The sequence below is a fragment of the Podarcis bocagei genome (assembly GCF_964188305.1).
Source record: "Podarcis bocagei genome assembly, chromosome: 17".
NCBI classification, from domain to species: domain Eukaryota; kingdom Metazoa; phylum Chordata; class Lepidosauria; order Squamata; family Lacertidae; genus Podarcis; species Podarcis bocagei.
This window is the reverse complement of record NC_138143.1, coordinates 22305101-22319415: the sequence shown is the minus strand read 5'-3', so window position 1 is coordinate 22319415 and position 14315 is coordinate 22305101. Positions and strand designations below refer to the sequence as shown.

The window sequence follows — 14315 nt, the reverse complement described above, 5'->3', positions numbered from 1 at the left end:
GTAAGGCAAAACCATGATGGGTCAGTTATGTTTAGCAGTCCAGTCCCATCATGTACAAATTAATAGGGCAATGGTGGTTTACTTTGTCTTCCCTTTTAAATGTTTTTATCACAGACATTGCTTAGAAAACCGATATTTTTATTTCCAAAAATAGTATGTTGTGATTTAACTCTAAAAAGTGATCACATAATAAATGAATTTGGCAGCTATATGTTCTGTTCACAGTGCTGGAACATGGTTTACAAGGCTTCTTAAATGATTCTGTGCAGATTAAACAACAAAGATAGTACTAAAGACCTGACAGCAAAGCGCCAATAGGGATTCAAAACGATGGACAATAAAGAGTTGCCAGGAAAGCGTGAAACACAGTACAATCAATAAGTGTTATTGCTCTGTTTGCAGTGATTCTTGCTTCCTATAAGACTCCCATGTGTGTGACGAAGGAAATGGGAAGGAAAATGAGCAGGTTGTTAAATATTGTTGGGGATACAACCTGGATTTTCTCAGCTGACATTTTATACCATGAGCTTTGTAAATGGAAGACCCTCTCTTTATTGCTAATTGAGGAATTCAGAATGAGACAATATGAAAATATATTACATTGGAGTGTTAACAGGATTAAAGTGTGGGAAATGAAGCCATTGCTATTAAACTAAGTAAAGATAAAGTTTGTAGAAAAGTATAGAAAAGGAAGCCTGAAGACGGAAAGGATCGGAATGATTTATGGAGAAAAGTAATTACTAGAAAGGGCCAGGGTATAACAGCAACCAGGAGTAGCTAACATCTGCTGAGAAGACAATAACCTTTTTCATAAGTTGTGGAAATGTTGGAAGCAGGACTGAATTTGTGCTGTGGCTCACGAGGGATTAGCCACAATATCTAAGGTAATAAATAAGAAATGCATCTGAACATCTATTAACCACTGAGAAAACTCAGCTTGTTCTAAAGGTGAGCTCTCAGGAAGCTATGTTGGTTTATGGCAAAGGCACAGTTGTCTGTCCTGACTCTGGACAGACTTGAGTCCTAGCATCCCTTTTGTTGCAGGGTGAAAGCAGGGCGGAAAAAGGTGACATTTGACGTAGGCCCAGAGATCCAGAGAGGATGGACTTGGGCTGCAGTTCTTTTATTATGATTTTAAAGGCTGAAATTTAATTATAGAAATATCCATAGCAGCCAGGGTGGATAAAAATCAACTTTTTTAAAAGGAGTTTAAAAAATGTAAATAGGATTTTTTAAAAATTAAACTGGATTTGTAAAATAAAATGCTTTGGGAGGAAAAATCTTTCTAAATATAGTTTTCTATTTAAGTCACATTATAGGCCAAAGGCTATTCATCAGTAAATAAGGATTTCAAAATAACCTAGGTTTCTTAAGAGGGACTCCTACAATCTGAATGTGTAAGAATTAAATTTAAGTTGCAACAGTCTGATTTCCTTCTGTATTGTATACGTTGTTTGTAATTAAACTTTTTGTTTTGCATTAGTTTGCACAAATTACAGCATTGTTATTCACACACAAATCTTACCACAGCTGCATGCACAAACACAAAATTCAACAGTTAACACTTGGATGTTGATTTCAAGGTTAATGTGTAAGACTGACTATAGTCCTGACTGGACTATGTTCCCAGGTTTCTTGTCATATCACAACTTCAGTCACTTTTCGTGATAACGGTGTGAAATTTATAATAACTAGTCACCTTGGTGGAGCTGAGCTGCCAGGAATTGCTGTTAACTTCCCATTTGTGGCCAGAAAGATCTACATCAGATTCTAATCTACCACATTATTGAAAGTACAAACTTTAGTATAGATTTTTAAAAGTCGGAAATGCATTGGCACAGATGATTGGCTGGTCAATAATTCAGTCAATGTATGAGTCAAATAATACACTTTCAATAATACATTTCAATACCGAATTATATAACCACTGTCCCATTTCTGACAGACTGCTAGTTAATGTCTACTCTTGTTTTGTTTCAAGTACTCAGTTTTCAGAATATCTCACAGATTCATTGCCATTCTCTCTGGGTCAGCTACAGATAAGGTAGCTTGTTAGGCCTAGCATCCATACCTTCGATGGCACTCTGGAGTCAGCTTGCCCGTATTCATGGTCAACCCTTAAAGCTGAACTCTAAGGATTTATTTTTTAACCAAGTTGCCATAAGTACTTGACCACCATATTTCTAGAATGATGATCATATCTTTCTACACACAGGAGCCTGTCTGTACATCCAGCAGCAATAAATTTGTCAGCCATTTGTCATTCTGGCTGTGTATATGTGATGAGTACTGTACTGTACTTTTCCATGTATAAGTACTGTACTTTTCCATGTATAAGACAAGATTTTTTTACTCTAAAATAGTGTTAAAAACCAGAGCTCGTCTTATACATGGAAAGTGCATGGGGAGGGACGGATGATTGGTTGCAGCTGTGAGCGATTTGGTGGGTGATTGGTGGCTGTGTCAAGGGCTGCTTTCGATTGGCTGTCATTGTGGCAATTGGGCGTGCGATTGCTGGCCATTGTTGGCTTCTGCTACGCGAGCAATTGTCAGCGTTTTTCATTTGTGTTAGTGATTTTCTTCATTCCCCTCGCTCCAAAAAGCTCAACAACTTTGGGCCAGCTCCCCCCATTTATTTAAATTTGAGTCCCCTAAAATACGGGGGGGGGGGTGTTACACACAGAAAAATATGGTACTTGTTTTTCGTTAAAATGAATGTCTGATGATGAATGTCAGAGTGGCAATGAGAAATGAACAATAAGGTAATTGAGACATAATACATTCACCTTGCTTTAAATCAGCCTTTCTCAACCTGTGGGTCCCCAGCTGTTGTTGAACTACAAATCCCATCACCCCTAGCTAGCAAGGCCAGAGCTCAGGGATGATGGGAGTTGTAGTCCAACAACATCTGGGGACCCACAGGTTGAGAACCGCTGCTTTAAATGCTCCCCAAAATTGGGGCCAAGTTCCTTTTAACGATTTCTTCTTGGGTTATTTGGCCTCCTAAAATAATGATCATGACTATGAAGGGTGGATTTCTGGTTATTCCCTAAGCCAGGGCTGGCTGAGGGCTGCATTGACAGTCAGCCACCAAACTGAGGACCGCGTGCCACATATACATATACAGTCAATGTATATGTGCGCGCACATGCACCACATATGCTCATTCTTGCATGTACAGTGGTACCTGGGTTTAAGAACAGCTTAGTTTATGAACAACTTGGATTAAGAACGCTGTAAACCTGGAAGTAGGTGTTTTGGTTTGTGAACTTTGCCTTGGAATAAGAACATGTTCCACTTCCTGTTGAGTGTGTTTCATTTGTAAATTGAGTCCCCCATTGCTATGGGAAAGCACGCCTTGGTTTAAGAACACTTTGGTTTAAAAAAGACTTCCGGGAAGGATTAAGTTTGTCAACCAAGACACCACTGTACATGCATACCTATACCAGATGTGCAGGCACACAGAACTCGCTAATCTTTTTCTGTTTCACACACACACACACACACACACACACACAAACATAAATACAATCTCAGATCAGAAATAAAAGAGCTCTTTGCCTGCTCCTTAGGTTTGCTGAATGCTGAGCAAATATAGAAGTTAAGGAAGAATTCAGTTAGACTTTTTAAAATGACCTCTTGTATGTGTTCAACTACAAATGCTTCTTTTTAATTTTGTTCAGGAAATTGACCTTTCCCATTTTTACCCTTAATTTTTATTTTATTTTTAAAGGAATGGGGTCACATTTTGATTTACGGCAGTGAACTGAACATGCCTTTGTCTAACTAGAATGAGCTACCGGTGTTACTGAATGCTCTAAGGGTCTCCAGTTGTGTTAAGGGAGTTTGTTAAAAAAAAACAAAAAAACATTTGGCACAATAGGTTCGTTTCACAGGTGGACGATAGATACTATTACCAGTGCGCAAAACAGTTTCTGTAAATAGAATTAATATCCTTTGGCGGGCTGCACAAGTGGATGCAATTCCAAGTAATTTCTTTAGGGATTTAAGTCGGCAATATGCATCCATCTTAACGGTCTACGCACAAGAGCTTTCTGCGCTCTTTAAAGTTGTATTAGACCTTTTTCTTCCTTCCTTCCTTTACCCCTGCCTGATTTCCTTCTTTGACTAACAGTCTGTGAAAAGTATGGATGTGGGGGTGATTTGCAAGAGTAATTCACAGTGGGGCAGAATTGCAGCAGCATTGCAATTTACCTGGATCGGTCAGGGAGGTAGTAAGCTTGGGACTTCATGAATAGACTCACGGAGCCATTCTGGCACTTCTGCTAGTGCATTGTTCAATTATTACAGTAGAGAAGTGAGCTTGAGAGGAGATTAATTGGCTAAAGCTATGCTGTGAAATCTTCTTCTTTGGCGATCCCTCATAGCCGAGTAAGATAGTCTTCCATAAACATGGTTTTAACCATGAGTCCGTAAGTGACTGTGGAGGCCAATTCTGGATCCACACGTCCTTTCACAGTGGGGACATTGGTTTCTGGGCGGGAGTTGATCACGGTGTGGATTGGCCAAGCGTGCCTTCCTCTTAGCACATTTCTCCCTTGCGTCCTGAGTTTGAGTGTCTTCAAAGCCCATGACACCTTTGGTAAAGGCTGTTCTCCAGCTGGAGCGCTCGCAAGCCAGTGTTTCCCAGTTTCCGGTGCTTATACTACATTTTTTTAGATTTGCCTTGAGACAGTCTTTGAACCTCTTTTGTTGACCACCAGCATTACGCTTTCCATTTTTAAGTTCAGAATAGAGTAGTTGCTTTGGAAGACGATCATCAGGCCTTCTGAATCCAGATCATTGTATCTGCAAGGCCTCAACAACATAGTATCTCCGTATCAAATGTAGGACAACAGATATATGAACTTTCCCCTCTAGTTTTGAATTTGGGAAAACTGGAAAGCAGAAACAAGATAGCTGCAATAGCAACTATCTGAATCACTGTAGAAAGCAGCTAACTAATTTCAGATGAGGAAATGTTTGCACTTAATACAGTGGTGCCCCGCAAGACGAATGCCTCGCAAGACGGAAAACTCGCTAGACGAAAAAGTTTTCCCGTTTTGGAGGTGCTTCGCAAAACGAATTTCCTATGGGCTTGCTTCGCAAGACGACAATGTCTTGCGAGTTCCTGCTGGGTTTTTTTTCCTCCCCCCCTTTTTCTAAGCCTCTAAGCCACTTATCAGCTGATCCGGTCAGCAGATAAGCCGCTAAAAGCCGCTAATAGCGCTAATCCGCTAATCCGTCAATGGGCTTGCTTCGCAAGACCAAAAAAAAGCTAGACGAAGAGAATCACAGAACGGATTCTTTTCGTCTTGCGAGGCACCACTGTAGTAGACTTTGCATATGAGCATCAGAGCTATGGTAAATGTCAGTTCTGTTAACTTGTTGATATTTTGACTAGAGCCAAATCAGTGTGTGCACTGCTTTATTTTCAGTGTGTTCCTTTTAGTTTTCAAGTCCCAATTTTCTTATCTAATTGAAAATGGCATTACTGAGAACATTAAACAGTCAAGTCAGCACTTTGCAATATTTATTGGCCACATTATGAGGGCAGATCTTTGCATGATCCAGGAGACATTTTCTGAACTGAGTTTTAGGATAAAGGAAGCAAATAGCTAGAATGTATACTAAATTCCCAAACTTCTCTTAAGAAGCCATCATGGGTTCTTTTTATGTGTAATTTAAACCTGTACTTACAACTTTGTCTACTCTGTATGGAATGCTTGAGCAGAGGTTGCAAGCAATCTTAATGACTTCTAGGATGAAAAATGATAAAGTTTCGTAATCTGACCTGGCTACCTATGTGTATTGATTTTGCAAGTGCTTCGGTTCCATTAGGTGAATTGCTGCGGTGTTTGAAAACAGGTTGTAGCAAGTCATTGCCAAGAAACGATCGTTCTCATGCACCTTCGTTAACTGCTGATATGGGGTGAAGAAAGATAACGGATATAAGATTCTTTTTAGAAGGAGAAAGCTATTAAAGTGCATATCAAAGCATATCCAAAGTGGTTTTTCTTCTTCAAGCTGCTTTTTAAGTAGTGCATTGCCCTGAAGACATAGTCTACTGAACCCTGGACACCTCCGTTTTTCTCGTACAAGTAGGCATGTAATGTGTTCCACCTACATGTAAACATTTGTGATGCCTGCATTTGACAAAAACGGCAAGCCATTCGCTATTACAGATGGCTTGTCAATAGCTTAACATTGTTTCTTAAAACCCTGCTCCTTTTTACTTTGGACAAAATAGGTTCATAATATAGCCTGCAGTAAAATGGCTGTATTTTCAGGCCACTTTTTCTTTCTTACTATACCGGGTCGTGCAAAGATTGAGGAAGATGGAAGTGTGGAAGTCAGGAGTGCTCTTCCGTGCTTCCACCCACTGTTTAAAGTCCTATAATGTTCCAGAATGAGGCTGCAACATGATGTATTGTGGCTCTGGGGAGCATTCTGGAGTAAAATGCTGGTCATTGCTGACAGCAGTGCCAGATTTATGTATAAGATAAACAAGCTATAGCTTAGGGTCCCACTCTCTTAGTAGTCCCAAAAAAATTTAAAGGGAAAAAAACCTAGGTGTACATTTCCAAAATATAAGATAAAAAAAACCTACATACAACAGCAGTGTTTTGTATTGTGTAGGCTCCTATGATGTAAGTCATGGGCCCTGCCTGCTAGCCTGCTCCCTAAAATATCACTGGTTTGCTCATTTCTATATATAGGGTGCCTACATTCTGCATGTGCAAATGGCTTTAGATACCTATTAGGTCCATAAATTACCATATAGCAGATAATTCAACACACAAAAAAGTGACAATTTGTTGTTGACAAAGGACAGCTGGACATATAAAGGGCTCCATTACCTTCAGGAGCTTAGGGCCTCATCAAACCTAAATCCGGCCCTGGCTGGCAGCCACAGTTAAAATTGAGGCCACCAGCAGAGGACCCCATTTCTCCCCAGAATACCACTTGGAGTCATGCTACATGGTGATGTAGGATTCTTCCAGGCCACTATGGGTATTTATTTATTTTATTCAATAAATTTCCATACCACTCTCTATGTAGTGAACACATTAGAACAAAATACAAATTTGCAGAACCCCTTTCAATTCTATCAAAGCCCTTTTGCCTCCAGATTTGATTCGTTTGAAAAATTCAGTAGCAACACTCACAGTTCAATCCTATGCATGTCTTCTCGGAAGTAAACCCCAACGTGTTTGGTGAGGCTTAATCCCACATAACTGGGTATAAGATTTCAGCCTTGATACTTCAAAAATTAAGCATCAGAAAAAAACGGACCAGAAGACGTTTCCTTTTTCTAATCCAAGTTGGTTGTAATTATTACTGGAATAGACTGATATTTTGGTTGGTAATGCATAGTTTCAATCCCTACACCGATAGTGAGTAAAAGAACAAATCCTATTTAGGTCTTTAGAAATGTATTTCATTCCTTTAATTGTTGTCCCTGTCATCCAGCTAACTTTGAGGGCCAACAGTATGATAGCACATCTAATTTTTGTTTTTGTTTGGTTTCAATGTTTGGAGATCACAAATGCCATCTGCTTTAAACTGTTTTGTAAACCTTAAAATATTGATCAGTGCAATCCTGTACATGTCTACTCAGAATCAAGGGTCTATCACTTCAGTGGGATTTACTTCCAGGTAACTGTGTATAGGATTGCACCCTAAATTAAAGGTTCGTGTAAGTAGTATTTTATTTAAGTGAATTTCTCTTTTATCATTACACCTTTGAGTTCACTGCAATTTTTACTGGAATCTCGTTTATTTGGCTACATTCATAGTATTTAAGAGCGTCAATTAAGTGTATCTTCTAAAATCAAGGTGATATTTCATGAATAGTTCTATTGCATTTATCAGAGAACTGTGGAATGGAGCATTTTATATATTTGGATAATATATATATATATAGAATTCTTAATTAATTTGATATTATGGGTAAATTAATTTGATATTTGGATGTGTATTGTTGGATGCAGATCCACCTTTCCACAAATGAAATTACTTCTTCTGGCGGAAGAAGCTCTAACTGACTACTGTCTCCTTGAGGAAGGTGGGGAGGCAATTTAACCAGTCAACTCTTTCTTCCAACGCTTCAGAAGGTCCTCTAATTCTCAAGAGAATTGGTTTTAAAAACCCTTCTTCCCTTCTGTTAGAGTGAAACCCTGCTCAAGAAATTGAACCCATAGAATTGTGAATTAACTTTATGCTGGCAATATGCACGTTATATCAATAAATTTCAGATGATGAGAAGTTTTCATGCCCAAGATATGCAAAGAGGTGGTTCTACTGGAGAGTAAAGAGGTTTTTTTTTACAGATTACTCCACATGGGAGCACCATGTAACTGAAGCAATATAAACACACTGTTCCCTTTATGCAGGCCTCATCTTATGTTTGGTTTTTTTGCAGAGGTTACTATATAGTAATTGTGCCTTTGATAAAGAAGTCTGATGGAAAATTCATGAAACCACGAGAGAGCCCAGACGAAATGGAATTAGACGAGGTACCGTGTGCTTATTTTAGCTCTTTTTTCCCTGTAAATTGTTTGTGATAGAAACAGCCTTAATGATTGTGTCCAATTAATGTACCCATGTCAGCAAATTTGACTTTTTTTAAAAAAAATAAAAATCTTATCATTTTGTATTGGAGTTCGCCTCTGGGGACAGAAACAAAAAGCTAATTACTTAAATTAAAAGACATTAAGTTGCAATGAGGCACACACACTGTCTGATCTTTGTTGGCATTAATATTTTATTCCTTGCCGATTATAAGATGTAATGCAGTAGGTGAAATGAGTTGTCAGCAAAAACTTAATCACCATTGATATGAACTCCAATAAAGGTCTGGTTCGTTTAATGGGGTGTTTGCCAAAGCTGAATCACATGCTAAGTTGCCATTTGCTCTGCAGTTTAACATTTGACCTGCCTCTCAGTTCTCTTTACTTGATTCTCCCGTGCTGGTATATGTCTGTCTCATGTTCGTTTTCCTCTATGCTCCAAGATTAGGCACAATGAGAGAGACACCTTACATATTCACCGAATAGCACTGTAATAACTGGGCTGTTAATTAACATATATTTACCTGTCAGTTTCTATCTTGCTTGTGGGCGAATTACTCCATTAATTTCAAAACATCCCATTATTTTGACACATATGGCATTTTGAATTGATTGAATTTTTTATTTTATTTTTTTTAAAAAACTCTTCTTCTCGTTCAGTGTATTAGTTAATAGAGAGATGAGTAAACTCTATACTTGAAAATTGCAATCCTGTCTGAAGATGTGTGCGAAAGTACTTTATATAACACACCTTCAGACTCAAATTCAGGTGGGCACAACTGAATTTGGAAATCCCCAGTTATTTTGGGAACAACCAATTATGATTCTCAGATTGCATTTTTACATGCTCTCAGACCTAAGAGGAAAGGACATCTGTGCGAAAGGTAGACATCAACAACACTGAACTACTTGCAAAGTAACCTTGGATGACTTCCCTGTGATGAACTGGCATAGCATGCTTGAGCGTTCATATGAATTCAGCACATTCAGATGCAGGGAGTCTGGGTCAGAAAGTGGAATGAAAGGTCTTCAGCAGATACTGGCCCCTTTCTGTTAACAGTGGTACTTGTTAGTTTGGCATAGAGAGCTTAATCTGCCTAGTAAAGTTTGCATTATCAATGCTGAAGTTCCTGAGGACCAACCTACACATCCCTCTTAATGTATATAATATGTAGCTACATCTTCAGTTTTTCCTTAATTAATTAGGTGGAGAGTGGAGTGTTGTCTGGCCACAGCAGGCAGGGAAGCCGTTCCCTCCCCAGCTGTGATCGAAGTGGAATTTAATCCTGTGCACAGCTAGAGAGCTTAGTAAAAGGTGAAAGATTTCTAAGATCTGAGGAGAAGCCATAGGTGTGGCACATAGCTATTAATGATAAATTAACATGTGCTATTAAGGTAAGAGGGGACGCAGGTGGCGCTGTGGGGTAAACCACAGAGCCTAAGACTTGTCAATCAGAAGGTCGGCGGTTCAAATTCCTGCGACGGGGTGAGCTCCCGTTGCTCAGTCCCTGCTCCTGCCAACCTAGCAGTTCGAAAGCACGTCAAAGTGCAAGTAGATAAATAGGTACCGCTCCGGCGGGAAGGTAAACAGTGTTTCCGTGCGCTGCTCTGGTTCACCAGAAGTGGCTTAGTCATGCTGGCCACATGACCCGGAAGCTGTACGCCGGCTCCCTCGGCCAATAAAGCGAGATGAGCGCCGCAACCCCAGAGTCAGCCACGCCTGGACCTAATGGTCAGGCGTCCCTTTACCTTTATTAAAGTAAGACAGAATATGCAGGAGAAATGATTTTGAGGAGATGTGGGAGGTATTAATAGAATTTGTGCTGTTGAAATGGAAAGGGGTCAAACCATCACAAGAGGTGTTGAAATTTTGGGAGGTTGGATAGTTACAATGGAATGGTCTCGGCGGTGGGGTGTACATTTTTACTTTTATTTATTTATTTATTTATTTATTTATTTATTTATTTATTATTACTTTGTCAAAATGAAAAATGCTACATACAACACTGGACAAGTCTCCTGTTGCAGGTTCAACTGCAAAATCTTTTTGGGGTGCTGATACCTCAGCAGCATTCAAAGGAAATCTCCACGTTCTAGACATCGGTAGGGTTGCAACATGGGCACCCACCCACACATTCATCAAAATTATAAAGTGGATACGGTGCTTAAAACTTAGTAGTCACAGAATTCCCTTCCTTACTCCAATGGGTGCTGTTCAAAGGGCTTTTACCTTGGCCCACTGTCAGGCTCTCCCTTCAGCAATTCAAGAAGGGCACTATAGGAAGATACCATATGAGGAGAGGAAATACCCATGTGCCCTGGGCAGCAGGAAACAGCAGGACATGCCCTTCTTCATTGCCAGTATTATATAGACATTCGAGCCAGGTTTATCCAGCCCATCCTATATAAATTCCCAGGGCATTCAGAACAACACAACACCTCCTTATTACTACAGGATGAAAGCCCAGTCTGTGGAATGCTTTGCCCAGGGAAGTTCGCCTGGCACCTTCACTATACACCTTTAGGCGCCAGGCAAAAACATTCCTTTTCAATCAGCCTTTGCCTGACTTGATCTTCTGTACATCCTATACCCTTTTTAAAATGCTGGCGCTTTGGGAGTTTTTTTAATTGGGTTGTTGGTTTTGTCTGGATTTTATGTATTTGATATTTTATGTGAACTGCCCTGAGACCTTCAGGTATAGGGTGATATAGAAATTAAATAAATAAACATAATAATTAGTAAATTCCTACTCAGGTCATCTTAGTTATCTGAAAATTCATTATCATGTGTGAGGTATTCTCGTTCTGTGTTATAATGCAGTATCTTCTTGGGTCCCTGTCCTTGTGTCATCATTATTTTTTTTGTATCGAGTGTGGTTTATGGACTTGAGGGATTGAGGGGGTCTCCTTAGTTCTGTCAATATGATCTGTACAGCAGCATGGCCCCTCTCTGTGGAAGAGGAGGCAATAGTCTTCAAAGCCTATACCAGGCATCCCCAAACTTAGCCCTTCAGATGTTTTGGGACTACAACTCCCATCATCCCTAGCTAACAGGACCGGTGGTCAGGGATGCTGAGAATTGTAGTCCAAAAAAATCTGGAGGGCCGTGTTTGGGGATGCCTGGCCTATACCTTGCCTATATACTCCCCCAGCTGGAGGAACCATCCTGTTAACTGATTGTCCTCCAGTCTACTCTTCAAATAGAAATTCATAGTAACACCAATTTCCATTTTCTTCACAAACAACAACAACAAAACCCTAAGGAGCTTACTCTCTTTGAATTGCCCTAACAAAAATATAGTCCAGCCTCATTTCAGGCACAATGTCTACACAGATTTCCACAGGACTCAATAGAACCCATTGGTCATTGTTATGAAGAATGGGAGGTCTCTGTATTTCTCTTAAGCCATTAGCCAACTCCATGACTTTCGGCTGTGTTTTGCTTGTACTAACAACATTCAGTATGTGCAGACTGCTTGCTTTAATGTGGTTTCTTCTTTTTAATGACCTGGAGTTGTCTAGAGAGGCAAAAAGCAGCTAAACTCAGTTTTAGTAGCCATCAAACACAGCGGAACAATTAAAAATTCAACAGTCCAGTAACGGGACACAGACCATTTTTAACTTGCAAAACTACACAGTCCATTTCAGCAAAATTAACAGATTCCATTCTGAATTCTGTAGTTGACATTGACCTTTCTCGCCATTAAGTTCTTTGGGTCTGTGCTGCTGCTGCTGCCGCTTTCCATAACAAAGGGTCATTTTAATCATCGTGCAAGTTGTGGTGCATTAATCTGTATAATAGTTTGATAAAGGACATTTATTAAATTCAGAAACATTTGGGGCAGGATGGGTTCTTTTCCATTTTTTACAAATACAATTGAGACCACATTGTAGAATTAATGGTGGAAGAAATAAGATATGCATTGACTGGAAAATGAAAATTGTTTCTGATCGAGAGCTGAAGCCCTTCATATATCTTTCAGAATTGCTTCCAATAGTAACTCACGAGGGGACGGAAAACATCTCCAAAGTGAGCTACTCTTCATGCAGCGACTCTGAAGTTTCTGATACTTTAGATTTTTTAAAGCTTCTAAGAGAACTCCGTGTTTTAAGTTGTGCACGTTAATACTGTGCTCATGGAATGCCTACACAAATATTATCAATGCAGGCGTTCCAGCTTTGCAGCGGTGAAACATTTATCCATAACAACGAAGTATCAGGAAACACAGTGACTTCAGGGTTGTCTCTGTAGGCAGAATTAGCCTTAGATTAGATTTTGCCCTTAAAGCTAAACTCCTTGCCTCTGAAATTGCCAAAATTTCAGTCACTTTTCATGGAGAACGCAGATTGTGTCATCGTCACATTGTCATAGTTAATTGTTTCCTGTCTTGTCCTGCTGCATGTTTTGTGACTTTTTATCATTAGTATTTTTCAATAAAGCACAATTGCAGCTCTATCCTGTCCTGTGTGTGAACACATAAAAGGCTATCGAGGCCTCAAATGGTCCTTGTGCTTAAATATTTTTCTTTATTCTCAGTCCATGCACTTTTTAATGCTTCTTGTTGGTTGCTGCTAGGAAATTAGTGATGAATAGCCTTTCTTAATTACCTCGGTGTCAGTTTCTGTATCCGCAGAGGAGACGATCTTTGATCACTTGTTTCTTCTCATTTTTCTCTCAGTTGTTTATAGCACAACAGTATTATTTTGCGATTTGAAAGAAGTAAGAGGACACCAGTAATTAACATGAAGAAGCACTGGCAAAATTAAGAAGCTATTCATCATTAATCCCTACCTCCCCCACACCCCCACCCAGTTCAGCAGGAAGGAATTAGAGATCTTCAGGCAGGAAACCTTTAGTTAACATTGGGAAGGGTATTTGCTGAATGGTACTTCTCACAGTGTTGGCACTGATAAAAGTATTGATGACTGATATAGTGGTATATGTGGAAAAGGACCTAGGGTGTCTTGGCTGACCACAAGCTTAACATGAGTCAAGAGTGTTATGCAGCAGGAAAAAAGCTAATGCTATTCTAGGCTGCATCAACAGAAGTATAGTGTTTAGATCAAGGGAAGTAATAGTACCATTCTATTCTGCCTTGCTAAGACCGCACCTGGAATACTGTGTCCAATTCTGGGCACCGTAATTTAAGAAGGATGCTAACAAGCTGGAACATGTGCAGTGGTGCCTGTCACTTGAGAGGTGCCCAAGTGCAGCTCCAGCTGAAAAAAAGCTCTGCCCACTGGGTATATAAAGGGCAAGGTGGCCTCTCAAGTAACCTTTAGGCATCTTCTATCATATGCAGTGTCCAACATCTGGAACAGAGTATGGAGAAATAAACTAAAAGAAAGTAACATGAGCCCAGATTGGCCATTATTTCAACAATAATGTAGCAAACCTCACACATAAATGCTATCTGCACAGCTGAAGAGAACCAATGCCCTCTCTGACCACTAACATTTTGCATTACGAAAGTCTGGCTCTTGAGAACATACTTCCAGGGCAGACATAGGCAAACTCGGCCCTCCAGATGTTTTGGGACTACAACTCCCATCATCCCTAGCTAACAGGACCAGTTGTCAGGGATGATGGGAGTTGTAGTCCCAAAATATCTGGAGGCCCGAGTTTTCCTATGCCTGTTCCAGGGTGTACCTCCAACAACAACTTCCAAAAGCAGTAGGTGATGATACAATTTACCCAATGAGGCCTAGAAAACTTAAGGAAGGGTGCTGAGGAATCTGTAG

The 14315-nt window shown here is 39.9% G+C and overlaps 1 protein-coding gene across 28 annotated transcripts in view; it reads left to right on the top strand.

Moving 5' to 3' along the window:
* The window catches only part of PTPRD (protein tyrosine phosphatase receptor type D), a 1185728-nt gene that overhangs the window by 1048258 nt on the left and 123155 nt on the right, over window positions 1-14315 (top strand). For all 28 annotated transcript variants that reach the window (XM_081176033.1, XM_081176022.1, XM_081176026.1 and 25 more), the window contains one exon: window positions 8426-8519. In XM_081176033.1, the coding sequence (XP_081032159.1) occupies window positions 8426-8519 (94 nt within the window). The remainder of the gene's footprint in view (window positions 1-8425; window positions 8520-14315) is intronic.